At 43.5% G+C, this 13,346-nt stretch overlaps 1 protein-coding gene across 1 annotated transcript; it reads left to right on the forward strand.

Annotated features, from left to right (window-relative positions):
* Positions 1-772: 772 nt before the first annotated feature.
* Positions 773-11,732, forward strand: LOC136448821 (enteropeptidase-like). The gene is made up of 15 exons (XM_066448471.1): positions 773-901; positions 1,684-1,806; positions 2,727-2,846; positions 3,737-3,908; positions 4,226-4,419; positions 5,215-5,436; positions 5,875-6,003; positions 6,556-6,757; positions 7,282-7,496; positions 8,318-8,428; positions 8,724-8,916; positions 9,241-9,328; positions 9,974-10,151; positions 11,044-11,189; positions 11,497-11,732. Exons 1-15 carry the CDS (start codon positions 862-864, stop codon positions 11,656-11,658), a joined length of 2,295 nt encoding a protein of 764 aa, XP_066304568.1. The 5' UTR covers positions 773-861; the 3' UTR covers positions 11,659-11,732.
* Positions 11,733-13,346: the final 1,614 nt, after the last annotated feature.

Raw genomic sequence — 13,346 nt, forward strand, 5'->3', positions numbered from 1 at the left:
ATTCTGTTTTAAAAATACACATTTTACTGAAATAACAATTATAAAAGTATATAGTGTTTTAATACATTGTAGTGTTTAATATCTTTATGCTTCGTATTTTACATCCTTTAGACCATGTGTGGTCATATGAGCATTTAGCTCTCTGGGCATGCATATACAAAAAAAATATTATCATTATCATTATTACTTAATATACTTTTGAATCCGGAAATCACGTAGAAAATGTTTGAAAGGGTACAAAATTAGACTTTAATAACATGAACCTGTTTTTGACCACCTTCAAGAGTTTTTGACCTCCGATTGACTTCTGACGTCAATGAATTTATTGATATATCTAAAATCTACAGAGTTATGACATGGTATCAGTCATTGTCTCGTGGTACTTTATGAAGGCCACATAAGAGTTTTCAGGTCACCGTGAACTTCCATTGACCTTGTTAGAAATAATCAAATTGACTTCATATTCTTAAGAATTTGACCGAAAATTTTACCTGAAGATCTAAAAGAAAAAGATAAATATATGTCTAAAAGGAAGGTGGTATGGGACGGATGTAGGATACTATGTGGTAGAGTCGACCTCCATGTAGGTACGAAAACGCAGGCGTGAACCTGAGAACCCCCATGTGTGCCCGCTGTAGCACTAGCAGGTGCGTCCATGGCCATAGTTATCATCGCCGGAGGATGTCCCATTTTTAAAACAAATATCTTTTGATGTTCGTTACGTTTATAGCATTTGATCAAACATCACAAGGTTCCGTACTGACGCACATGAAAGGCTCCTCCCACTACAATTTTAACCTATAAAACGCAGTGTGCCACCACCAGTCTTTCACCTTTTCTTTAGTAGATTAAGAGTTCATCATGTTGTGGCTGCTTCTCTTCTTTGTAGCTGGCGCGAGTGGTAAGTCACTTTTTAAAATTCTTTTAAACTATCATTGATCTTCGCTACTTGCGGCCAACGTTTGCTACAGCTACGTTTGTAAAAACGTCTATGAATTGTTCTTCATTCTATGAATATCACCTTAAAGCATGCGTAAAGATTGCGTTTTTTTCACTGAAGATGAGAAGGATGAAAATCGCAATCTTTTCGCATGCTTTACGCTCGTTCTCATTTAAATGTACACATTTTCTAACTTCCGTTACCGTTTGAAGTAAGACGTTCCTGACATTAAGATTTGCCACATTTAAGGTGGCAAACTGTCGTTTTTATGACGACTTCAGACTTTTCTGTCTTTTAAAAACGACAGTTTGGCACTTAATATGTGGCGTATCTTCATGTCTTACTTCAAACGGTAACGGAAGTTACAAAATGTGTACATTTAAATGAGAACGAGCGTTTAAGGTATGCTTAGATCTCAATTAATATCAGGAATATGCAAATGGTGCTCTATGTTTGGTGTATATCTTGATTTTTTCGTGGCGTCTGTGTGGTGCAGTGTTAGAGCGTTTAACCAACAGGTCCCAGGTTCGATACTCACAATGACCAGCCGCTGTCCCCTTGGGAAAGGCACTTAACACGACCTTACCCCAAGCTTGAGTGACGTCCAATCAATAACACGTAAAACAGTGTGAAAAAAAAAAAATTGGTGTGCCAACATCTGCACAACGCTGTATCAATTACCATTAATAATTGATCATTCATAACATCATAACATTATTAAATGTGATTTTTCCACACTACAGCGCAATGTTCGACTGGAGAATTCCAGTGTAACGATGGCCAGTGCATCCCCGCTAGCTGGGAATGTGACGACTGGGGAGACTGTTCACAAGGAGAGGACGAGGCGACCGCCAACTGCCCCGACAGTAAGTGCGCTATCTCTATAGATTACTAGTATGCCACACTGACTCTATTATATGGATGACATTTTCTGGGGACCCCTGATTCGACCGTGCGAAAAATAAAAGTTGAAGGATGAACCAACTTGTTCATTTTGTTCTTTCACATCTTCTTGTTTGACGTTTGAATTGACTTTGGCATTATTAGGCATTAGTATCAGTTTGCCGATTTTTCTTACGACATGCTTGTGCTTTTTTTTACAGCTTCTTTGTACGATGTACAGTATGGTTGGAAACTTTTTTTAAACGGCCGAAAATTGATGCGCGCGCGGATGGCATCCATATAATCGAATTAACATGGCCTTAGTTAGGCGAAAAGGAAGATACGCCAGTGAATGCTCTACCTGTGGCATAATAGTATTTATCGTCTATTTGTGCTGCCACAGGCATTTTTCGGGCATTAAAATGTCTAAACCCAGACCGCTGTAAGAAAATTACCGTTATGTCCATGGTTATGCAACTTTTTTTATTTGCTCATTTCTTTACTACGCAGATATATAGTAAGGTTTTCAGACCATTGTTCGTCTCGGGGTAAGCGAATATCTCACTAGACTAAGACCTCTTGGGGAATGACATTCACCAATAGGTCGCACACAGTGGCAAATATTTTAAAAAATGATAAAAAGAAAAACGCAAAATTTGCAAATTTTGGAAATGGGCGTGAACTAGTCACCAACAGACGCGAAACTACACCGCAAAATAATTTTTTTCCGGCGCGGCCATTTTGTTCGTAGAGGTCACCTATTTCACCCGTGCCTCGCACGTCAGTGTGACTGCAATGAAAAATTGGCGAAAAAGTCGCAAAGTCGCCGCAATAATTTGTCGCCAACAAGCGCGACCACTAATGAGATACCCGCTTAACGTTACCGGCTATCTATATTCTGCAGGCGCCTCCTGCGGTGCAAATGAGTTCACCTGCGGTCACGGCAACACGTGCGTCCCCAACGAATGGATCTGTGACGGCGACAACGACTGCGGGGACATGAGCGACGAACAGGACTGCAACGGTAAGTCACCATCTACAAACACAATACATAGTATAATGGAAGCTCATCTGTGTTGGTAGTAATCATAGTACAATGCTAAACTTTCTACAAACACTAACGTTACACGGATCAAATTTTTGACGACCACTGTCGCCTTCCCCAGGATCTATTAGGACCAATCACTTCCGAACGTAAATTCACGAGAGTTACAGACACGTGACCTTATTGAAACATGCCTTTACGGATACGTGACGTCAGAAATTAGTCAAATGTGCAAGGAAGTTTATTAATCCCACAGTCTCTGTTTAATGATGGCTGGATTGCCCTGATGTATAGAGCCTCTTTTATTGATCCTGAAGTAGGCGACAGTGGTCATTGAAAAGTTGATCCGTCTATACCTTAGTGTTGGAAAAGAAAGTTTAGCAAAATACTACAAAATGAATACTCCTGTTGTTGTTGTTTAACTTACAGTGGCTCGTGGTCAGTAATTTTTTTGGCTGCCTATTTAGCAGGTTAAGTTTTTGTAGGGAAGGGTTGCTAGCCTTTTTATATCCTTTAATTCTCTATTTCTTTGTGTGGGTTCTTGACAATATGAAAAGGAGGAAACTAGACATTCAACGTGCTCGATGCACCTCCTCGAACACGAGACTTCCGTTTTACATTGTACGTCCGAAAGGCAAGATGTTAACCCTAATGTTAGCCTGTCCTAGGATTTGAATTGGAGTTTCCAATTATCACCCCCCCCCCCCCCCCCTCAAGTTACACTTGGAGAAACATAGATATTGTGGAGAGGTTGCAAACTTTGCCACCGGGCAAGTGGCTTTCTCGACCAAAGCTTTATCGTCTTGCTCTGTGGGTCTCACATCCAAGATTTTAAGAGCTAAGGGGCGACTGTGTTGTGTGTTCTTCAGGCGCCGGCACTCTGACGGACTGCGGCGGGGCATACACCCAGGACTCCGGCGTGATCGAGCTGCTGAACTACGGCAACAACCAGGACTGCAGGTGGACCATCACCGTTACTGAGGGCAAGTTCGTCCATCTGGAGTTCACCCAGTTCGACATCGAAGAAGACAGCAGCTGCGAGTGAGTTCTTATTACCTCTGTTTCAAATCTAAAATCAAGGTCAATTTTGGGCCTCCTGGCGGCCAACCCTGGTACTGCAACGAGACTTGCGTGTGTTTTTTTTGTATTTTTAGCTCCGATAAGAAGGCGTTTATGTCGGTTTGGAACCCCTAGTTCATAGATTGCTATCTCATCAGAAAACAGCTGTCTCATTTCTCGGGCCACGTAGGGGTCATGCTCGAAAGTCGTGCTCCTTTTTCCAATGGTGACCGCAGCATAACTCGGCAACCACTCGGCAAGTCTTCACCGGACTAACCAACTTTCAATCCTACAAACAGTTACGATTACGTGGTGATCTACGACGGCCCAGATGTTACTGGTACGCAACTGTTTGTGGGCTGCGGTGCGAGCATCCCTGGCGCCATTACCGCTTCTGCTAACACCATGACCGTCCGCTTTATCTCTGACTCCTCGGTTACTGAGACCGGCTTCTCCGCCACCTACTCTGCCGTGGACGAAAGACCCGCTCAGAGTAAGTGCTTGTACATATACCTTTGCCTCTTGATCATCGTTTTTACGTATCTATAAACCCCATATAACCACCATCTTCGCAGGAACGCAGCGCGGCAGCAGATGGTGATATCAAACTGAATGACCTGTCACACCTAACTTTTGCACATCTAACTAACTGTAAGCGTGGTTTAAAGCTATGTTATGAGGATGTTCTTAGTGGTGCTTGGTGGCAAAGAGTTTCATTCTAAAGTTCTATCTAGAAAACCTCAACTCTAGCTTGGTACTTGAAGGCATGACTACTTTTAGTTCTTTTCTGAGCTGGTATTAGATACTTAGTAGCTTTTACGTCAACTAGTTTTAGTCATTTGTACATCATGCATAGTCTGGGCATTTTTCTTTTGATATTTAGTATACTAATTGCATTACTGCTACACGTCTTGAATTTAGGTGTAATTTCCGTGACCTCTTAATGTCAGCGGGATGCACGCCTGCTTTATGGGCGCGAATCGCGTTTCTAAGTGCGCGCCTGCGCAAGATTAGTCTCGCGAGATCTCCCTACGTGGTACTGCGAGATCTTGTTATATGAAGATAATGATTGGTTAGTCTCTTGCCCATGTTTTCAGATTTTGGTTAGAATTTAGGTGTAATTTCCGTGACCTCTTAATGTCAGCGGGATGCACGTTTATGGGGCGCGAATTGCGTTTCTATGTGCGCGCCTGCGCAAGATTTAGCCTCGCGAGATCTCTCTACATGATACTGCGAGATCTTGTTATATGAACATAACGATTGGTTCGTCTCTTGCCTACCTTTGCAGATTCTGGTTGTGGAGGCCCAGGGGAGCTGAAGGGCCCATCTGGCACGTTTTCCTCCATGAACTACCCGTCCGCATACACCAACAACGCCCGCTGCATCTGGGACATCGAGGTCTCCCCAGGCATGGCCATCCAGCTCACCTTCGAGGCTTTCGACCTCGAGGACGATTTGCCTACTTGCGACTTCGACATACTGCAGATCTCAGAGCAAGGGAACGTCCTTGGTACGTACGTCACTGCACGAAAAAATACACACACACACACACACACACACACACACACACACATTTCCTGAAGTTTCAAGGCCCTAACAAGCGTGATGTTGTGTGCTGGCCTCGTCCATAACTTTCCGGGCTCAGCGTACACGGTCCCAGACCTTACCTTGCACAAATGGACTTGCTTTGCAAGTGCACTAGAATCTACGGGACCCACACATTTGGCGTGTAGTGGAAAGTGAGTGACAAAAGAAGGGGCGTTTTATATACTGCACTATATGCGTTTCAAGAAATAATTACTTTAACTGATATCACATTTTGTTCAACTGTTTAGTGAAGAGCATAGATCTAACCAAAGTGTCTTGATGTGTATTCATATTGTTATTTGCGATTTGAGCCTTCGAATTCGGGCAAGAAGTTGCAATAAATGAACTATCTTAATTTCAGCTTCCAGCTGTGGGTCCGTCGGCCCTAACGTCATCTCCAACAGCAACCACATCACTGTCCTCTTCACCACCGACTCTTCCGTCACAGCATCCGGCTTTGAGGCCTCATATCAAGAAGTCCAGCCTGGTGGTAGGTTGGACCACTTCCCATTGGCGCAACTATAATCTTATTCTTGTAAACGGTCGTCGCCTTTGGAAACGTTCGTCACTCTTTGAAACGATCGTAGCCTTTTGAAACGGTCGTCATCTTTTGAAACGCTCGTAATCTTTTGAAACGGTCGTCACCTTTTGAAACGGTCGTCGCCTTTTGAAACGGTCGCGGCATTTTTTAATGTACTAGCACGCTTCATCACTTAAGTTGTCTTAAAACACTCTGATCATACCGTGCTGTTTCGTGGCGTAGTTGATCACGGGTTAAGAGTTTTTTGACTCGGGTTCGAACCCAAGGTGGCAAACTTTCTTTTTTCGATAATTTTTACTATTTATCATGATACTGTCTTACATTTGCTATTGGGATGCTGTCTTATATACGTTTTTGCATCTTGCCCCCCCCCCCCCAAAGTATGCAACGCTCGAATATGATATGACGACGACCTTTTGCGAGCGAAACAATTTAGACTTTTAAAATTCTGCAACATCCAATGCCCAAGTCTATCTGTACTGACAGTCGCTCTTTCCACAGCCACTCTTCCCCCAGACCTGACAACAACAACACAAGCAACAACCCCGGGTACGGGAGGTCTGGGTCCGCAGTGCTCAAACCCCGAGATCCTTCCCGGAGACTCCGGCACTTTCACGTCACCAGGGTACCCTGGACAGTACGGCAACAACGCGGACTGCTCCTGGAAGATCACGGTCACCCCAGGAAAGATCATTGTCATCCGGTAAGGGCTAGAAGGGCAGATGTCACAGTTCAGTTTTGCAGTGGGAGAATTCAGTATGTAGTGCAGTGTAATGCGTATCGTTATCAAAAATTAATTCAGTTGTTAAATCAAGAACAAATGTACAAAGCTATAACTGTTAACTTGAACAAGAAAGGGTATATAACAAATAAAATATTATAGATGATTCCGAACATGGCATCATTTTTTCAAGCATAACTAAGGTACATCTAAAACATACGTTGCTGTGTAATCGTGTCTATCGACGTTTTAAACTTGCAACTGTAGCTTAAGAAAGAGGGAAGCTATTAAAAAAAATAAAAACCAGTGTGAAGTTATTAGGGTAAGAATGATTTTGTTGTTGACTCTACATCTATTCTAAGTCCCAACTATGCTCCCCGAATTGGCATTCAACGTCGTGTAACGTTACATTGAAGTCAAAGTTAGTCAAACCGTCTGGCACCTTTTATGGAAAAGGTCATCCTGTTTCCCAAAGATTTATTCAATATAAGAGTTTTCTTCTCCAGCTTTGATGTCTTTGACGTGGAGAGTCCCTGCGACTACGATTCTCTGACCATCCACGACGGCCCCGATAGCTCTGCCCCGAGGGCGGCAACACTCTGCGGAACGTACGGACGGGAAGTCTCCACCACCGGAAACGAAGCTTTCCTGGTATTCAAGACAGACAGCTCCGTCACGGAAGCAGGTTTCAGCGGTACCTACACAGCCGAGGACCCACCACGTAAGCATCATTCTTTGCGAAAAGAACACAAGGTTTAAATCACAAGGTCTCTCTAGTCTTCCTGGTTGAACACGTTTCCGCGATCGAAAACTTCCTGGTGTTGCTGATGGCAAGCCGACAACGCCATTGTTATACGTAAAGTTTCTTTAAAGCATCAGGCAAACACGCAAAGATCTCTGCACCCTACATTTATTCAACTCGTACAGCCACCCTCCTTCGGCCTATCTCTGTCGTAAGTGACACCAGCCCAGGGGCTCCTTCCCCCCTAGGTCCTGGTTTCAACAAATATTGTGTCGGGGGGGTTAACACTTAACACAACAATTACCTTAGTTCCATATGATAGGGTGTTTTAAGACAATATGAATATGAATATGATGTACTGTATTCGCCGCCATGTTGGATGGTTAACTCTGGAAGTTTCAGTCACGTGATTATGACGTTATGCAAATGAAAATGCTTTAGATTTAACCAGCAGTGATGGTTTAAAAAGGAATGTGACATAAGGCTCCAGACCATTACTTTATCTTAGCGCTACAGTACACGTAGTGTAGTAATTGTCACGTTGGGTCTCAAAACTGCAAACACAAATTTACAAAGCTATGAGAAAGATGACGTTATCACGTTCTTAGCGTTCCATGTCATAAATACCATCATATAAACCGACTTGCATTTCATTCACTTTAATGTTACACTATCTCTAGGGCAGCGTGGCCGATTTTCAAAAGTCAACAGTTATAGGGACAAGCCCAAATACATAAGCGACAACGGAATGACTTGCATTTTGTTTAGAGTTGCACTCGAACTTCTTTAACTTTCCCCAGCCACCTGTGCACCTGATCAATTCACTTGCTGGAGCGGCACCTGTATCGGTGCTACCTTCACGTGTGACGGAAAGGACGACTGCGGAGACGCCAGTGACGAGTTTAATTGCCGTGAGTTTTTCACTGACTGCTGTTTCATGAAAATGCATTGCCTCTTTAACCACACGCTCATTACAGATTTGCAATGGCAACACCTGTATTGGTTCAGCTGGCGCATTCGGGCGTATCCATTTTGTATCCCACCATGCAAAGCGAGTGGTTTTACAGGTTTGCGACAGCAAAATCTGTATTGATGTCTTGATTTTGATGTGGATTGTTATGAGCGTGTTGTTGTGGTCTGGTTTCAATCTCTTTCAATCTCTCCCCTCACTCCCCTCCCCACCTTTCTGTACGTCAATGTGTGTAGCCGGCTCCGACTCATCTTGCGGCAACGGTGCGATCCAGCCCGTCTTCCCGAGTGGCCGTGTCGTGGGAGGTGAGGGATCCCTGAAGGGCGCCTGGCCCTGGCAGGCGTCTCTCATGACCTCCTACCACTTCTGTGGCGGGTCTCTCATCCACCCCGAATGGATCCTGACGGCCGCTCACTGCTTCGCTGACGAGTAAGTTTTTGTAATCACTTTATGTTTTGTGAAAACATAGATTTCCTTCTAATGCCACACAGTCTCTATTTTGTGAATGGAATTCCTTTGAAACCCAACATCTGATAGGAAGATCATAAAAACTAAGATCAAAATTATTTTGTTCTGAAATCTTAAAAGTGTGGAGAGAGCAAATCAGTGTTGAAATAACTACAACATATTGCAGAGGTAGAGCACCAGGATACGACATATGAGGGTTAGAAGAAGGAAATAAACAACGGATGAATGGTTTGAGCGAAAAAATTTCTGGAAGGATCTTTTCTGAAGACTGTTATCTTTTGACAGCCCGAATCCAAGCAGATACACAGTCGTTCTCGGCAAGCATCTCAGTGACGGAAGTGAGGAATCACAGGAAACCTTCAGTCTGTCCAGGGTAAGTTTGGGCCACTTTCGCAAACATCAAACACACTTTCGCAAACATCAAACGACCGGTTTGCGACAGTGAGCGGGAGAATATTCTAGGAACAGTAGTGAATGGGTGGTACAAAATTTACCTGTCTTCTGTCGTTGCCTCTTATAGCGTACCTGTAATCGTAGTTGCCGTTATGTTCTTGTAGTGAGAAAACACCAACCTGTTTAGAAAAATGTTTTTCGTCAATTGTTTTTTGCAAATAAAAACAACAACAAATGGTCTCTGTCTTTCCCCAATCCACATGTCGGACGACAAATCACGTCATGATTATGAATCTGCATATGCACATCTGTTGTTAAAGCCTCCCTCTCACTGGACCCGCGGCACGCTGGCGTCGTCACTAGCGCTGCGGCCAATCGAATTGACAAAGCAGTCAACGAATTTCATGGACAAAAAACGAATCTTTTTAAGCTTTGTGCGCTTTTTTTGTCTTTTGGTCATACCTGTATGTTCTGAAAGATATTCCCATTATAAAGTCAAGGGTAAAACAAATCCAGTTTAGGACGCAGCGACGCCGCCAGCGTGCCGCGGGTACAGTGAGTGGGGGGCTTAAGTTACACATGCAGCAGCCTTCATGACAGATGGTGAATTTTACACTCTTTAAAGGTCATCGTGCACGAAGAATACGACGATAACGCTATCAACAAGGACCTGACCCTGCTGAAGCTGTCCCGCCCCGCTACCCTGGGCCAGTACATCCATATCGCCTGTCTTCCCGAGCACGCCGCTGACGATCCCCCAGCCGGTACCACTTGTGTCACCACTGGATGGGGAGACACCCAGGGTAAGACTTAACCACCATTAACATTAATCTGCCGGGTTACATAAATCCGCCGATTTGAAAAGCAATGGGTTTGAGAGATCTCTAGTGCAATAACCCCCCAGGTATGCAAGGTTTAGATATACAGGAGTGTTAAGATATACTGGGGGACGTTGGGTTGGAGACTGTTGTGTGTTGACGTCTTTTTTATCAGGGTCGCGGAATTATGTACTCTGGCGGAATTATGTTAGTAGATTGTTAAAATTGTTCGTTTATCGGTTAGGCCACAAAAAGTAAATTTCATGGATGACATCCTCTGCAGACCGCAAATTTAATGCGAGAGGGCTGAAAACAGCAACATGCGTAAAAGGAAACAAGATGGCTCAATTTTCAACCTCTCGATAAAATAGACACCATGGACGTTGTAACAAGGTTTGAAGTGACAAAACACGGTATGACAGCCAACAACTCTAAAATTCCTGTATTCAAGAAGTGCACAAGGTGGCACTAGTGTGGTAGACTGGTATCACTAACCAAGTTGGCAACTATACTCATGGCTACCCCATTGGTGCCACTACCTTGTATTTTTACAACTATCGAACTATAGAGTCATGGCCCCTGTCACCTCTACAAGTACAATCAAGGCTACCACACGATTTTGTTACATTCTCGTCATGTTGACCATCTCGAGGGGGAATTACATTTTCTATTTATTTTCAAAATTAGTCGAGGTTTTTCATCTCGCTATATCAGTATTGCTAAGCAATTTTCATTACTCAACAAATAAGATTTCCTAACATTGCGAAACGAACGTTAGAAGATGATAGAGCATCCTATGGAGGAGATAAGACAAGATCCAGTATTGTTCACCCATTTACCTTATTCTGAAGACACGTGTTTTCTTTTCTCTGCCCAGGAACGGGCGACGATCACCAGTTGAAGCAGGCCCGTGTTCCTCTGGTCAGCAACGAAGAATGTAACCGCGCCGGGTCCTACGACGGAGAGATCTCACAGTACATGATGTGCGCTGGCTTCCAGGAGGGAGGTCATGATGCTTGCCAGGTATAGGCATCCGTTGTTACGTAGCATGTCAGAGACGTAAATATCACCTTTTGAACTAAAATGTCGACTTGGTGATACATTTTCAAATCATTGAATGGTTTACAGGTTTACGATAACCTGTATTGGCTTAGATCCCGACCATACGAAACGCCATATTAATTCCCATCATGCTAAGGGAGTGGTGCATGGTGGGAAGCGCCATTTTGATGTTGTTGCGGTCTTGTTTTTATGCGCACACTCATTTTTGTGTGTGGATCGGGCCTTCCTAGACCACTGTTATTCACACATCTATGGCCTTCTGTTCCAGGGTGACTCCGGCGGTCCACTGGTCTGTCCCCGCCAGGGCAAGTGGTACCTGAACGGCGTGGTGAGCTGGGGTTACGGATGTGCTCAGCCTAACTACCCCGGCGTGTACGCCCGTGTCACCTCCATGTTGGACTGGGTTCTCCAGAAGATGGCTGCAAACTAGAGCAGCTCTCAAAAAGCAGCCGCACAAGTACACCACCATATTTGAACACCTAATAAAGTTCTTCGTGAAATCCATGCTCCTGAATTCGTTCTGTTTATAGCATCTAGAGACCATTACATATCATCTCTACTCTTTTATGCACCCCACCAAGTGTTGATTTTAATACTCGCTCTTGGGTAGCAGATGCAATGCAAAAGATAGACTAGACATCTTGAAAAATCAAATTAAAATGTCATTCTGTGACGTTGACGAATTTTGGGGCAGGTCCCTTTGTAGCACTTCAAATCATACGGCACAATAAAACAGTCAAGTTGGTAGCAAATGTAGTGTCTGGCTTTTGTTTTATTGATATTGTAACTTACACCTTGGATTTTGAGGAACGATTATCTTCTGTAACATATATCAATATGGTGCGTGTATGTTTTTCACATTGACCTTACCTTTGAGAATGCTTTGCCACCACACTGACATGTTGTATAGGTTCAATACGATAAATCTCACACAAAAAGCGCAAAATCAGGTTTTTTTTTAAATCAAAGGGTTAGTCGCAAGTTGCAATACTTTGCACGGGGACGACATATTATGTTATTGATATATCATGAAGACTTTCTATTATGAAAATTTGCCATTCTAATTTGAATATGCTGGATAAAATGGTCAAAAAGTTTTCGATCTGACAACTAAAAAACGGAACGGTGTGATTTCGTCGTGCCGCGCCACACCGCCAAGCTCTATGCGACCGCATCGAAAGGTATGAGTCAGTGCAGCAGAACGCACAACGTCCAATAAAGGTTTGTGAGATTCATGGAAATAAAAAGAAAATAAGAATATTCATTTTCATCAATGACTAGAGTATTTGTAAATGTTCATACACAAAAGCATCGTGTTTTAGAAAGGTCAGCGGTACGCCAAATCCGGGCCGCGCCAAAATGCCCAAATCCAAGATGGCGTCGGGACCAAGGACAACATTTCTCGCCCGATGTCAGTTTGCCCGCCGCGAAGTCATTTTTGGGCGGATTTTAGTAAGACACAGACACATTTTTATTGAAAATACAAGAAATAGATAGTAATTTCTGTGAAATCTGACTTTTTGACGCCATGCACTACGTATTCGTTTTGAAAATTGAGTTTAACCGAACTGAGTTTGCGGTATTACTATAAGATTACGATAGGCACAACAACATCACAAACATTTCTCTTTACAATGTTTATAGGGGGAACGTTTTATTAAAACACTTCATGGAGGAATCGATGCTATAACATTGCTATTCCATATATTTTTGTCCTTATTTTGTCCTTTAAAGTCTTGACAACATTTCCGTGAAATCCGACAGCAAAATGATCCGATGTCACCACACGCTTGAAAATTAGGCGGCCGCCATGGGCAGGGATTGTGCTCTGTGCGGTCCCAATTCGTGGCGGTCGCGGTCGCGTTGGACGGGTGGTCGCCTTGGGCAGGCAGCTTAATGCTTGTGCCTATGGGAAAAACTTTCGGGACCGAGAAAAAGCGGTCGCCATGGCCAGGTGGTCGCGTTGAAAAGGTGGTCGCCTAGGCAGGTTTGACTGTATTCGAGACTCGGTTGTATTAAGTGAAAATGGAGAGAAAGGCAACGAATCACAGTTTATGTTAACGTAACTCACTGAGAGGTATACATTGTATACAGCGTGAAATTCATCACAGCAAGCGG

The sequence above is a fragment of the Branchiostoma lanceolatum genome, chromosome 14 (genome assembly GCF_035083965.1).
Source record: "Branchiostoma lanceolatum isolate klBraLanc5 chromosome 14, klBraLanc5.hap2, whole genome shotgun sequence".
Lineage (NCBI taxonomy): Eukaryota > Metazoa > Chordata > Leptocardii > Amphioxiformes > Branchiostomatidae > Branchiostoma > Branchiostoma lanceolatum.

Excerpts from the sequence above, each read along its gene's own strand:
- LOC136448821 (XM_066448471.1), top strand. The coding sequence starts at position 862 with ATGTTGTGGCTGCTTCTCTTCTTTGTAGCTGGCGCGAGTG. Across the intron at positions 3,909-4,225 it reads GAAGAAGACAGCAGCTGCGA|TTACGATTACGTGGTGATCT; the intron begins GTGAGTTCTTAT and ends TCCTACAAACAG. Across the intron at positions 9,329-9,973 it reads AAACCTTCAGTCTGTCCAGG|GTCATCGTGCACGAAGAATA; the intron begins GTAAGTTTGGGC and ends CACTCTTTAAAG.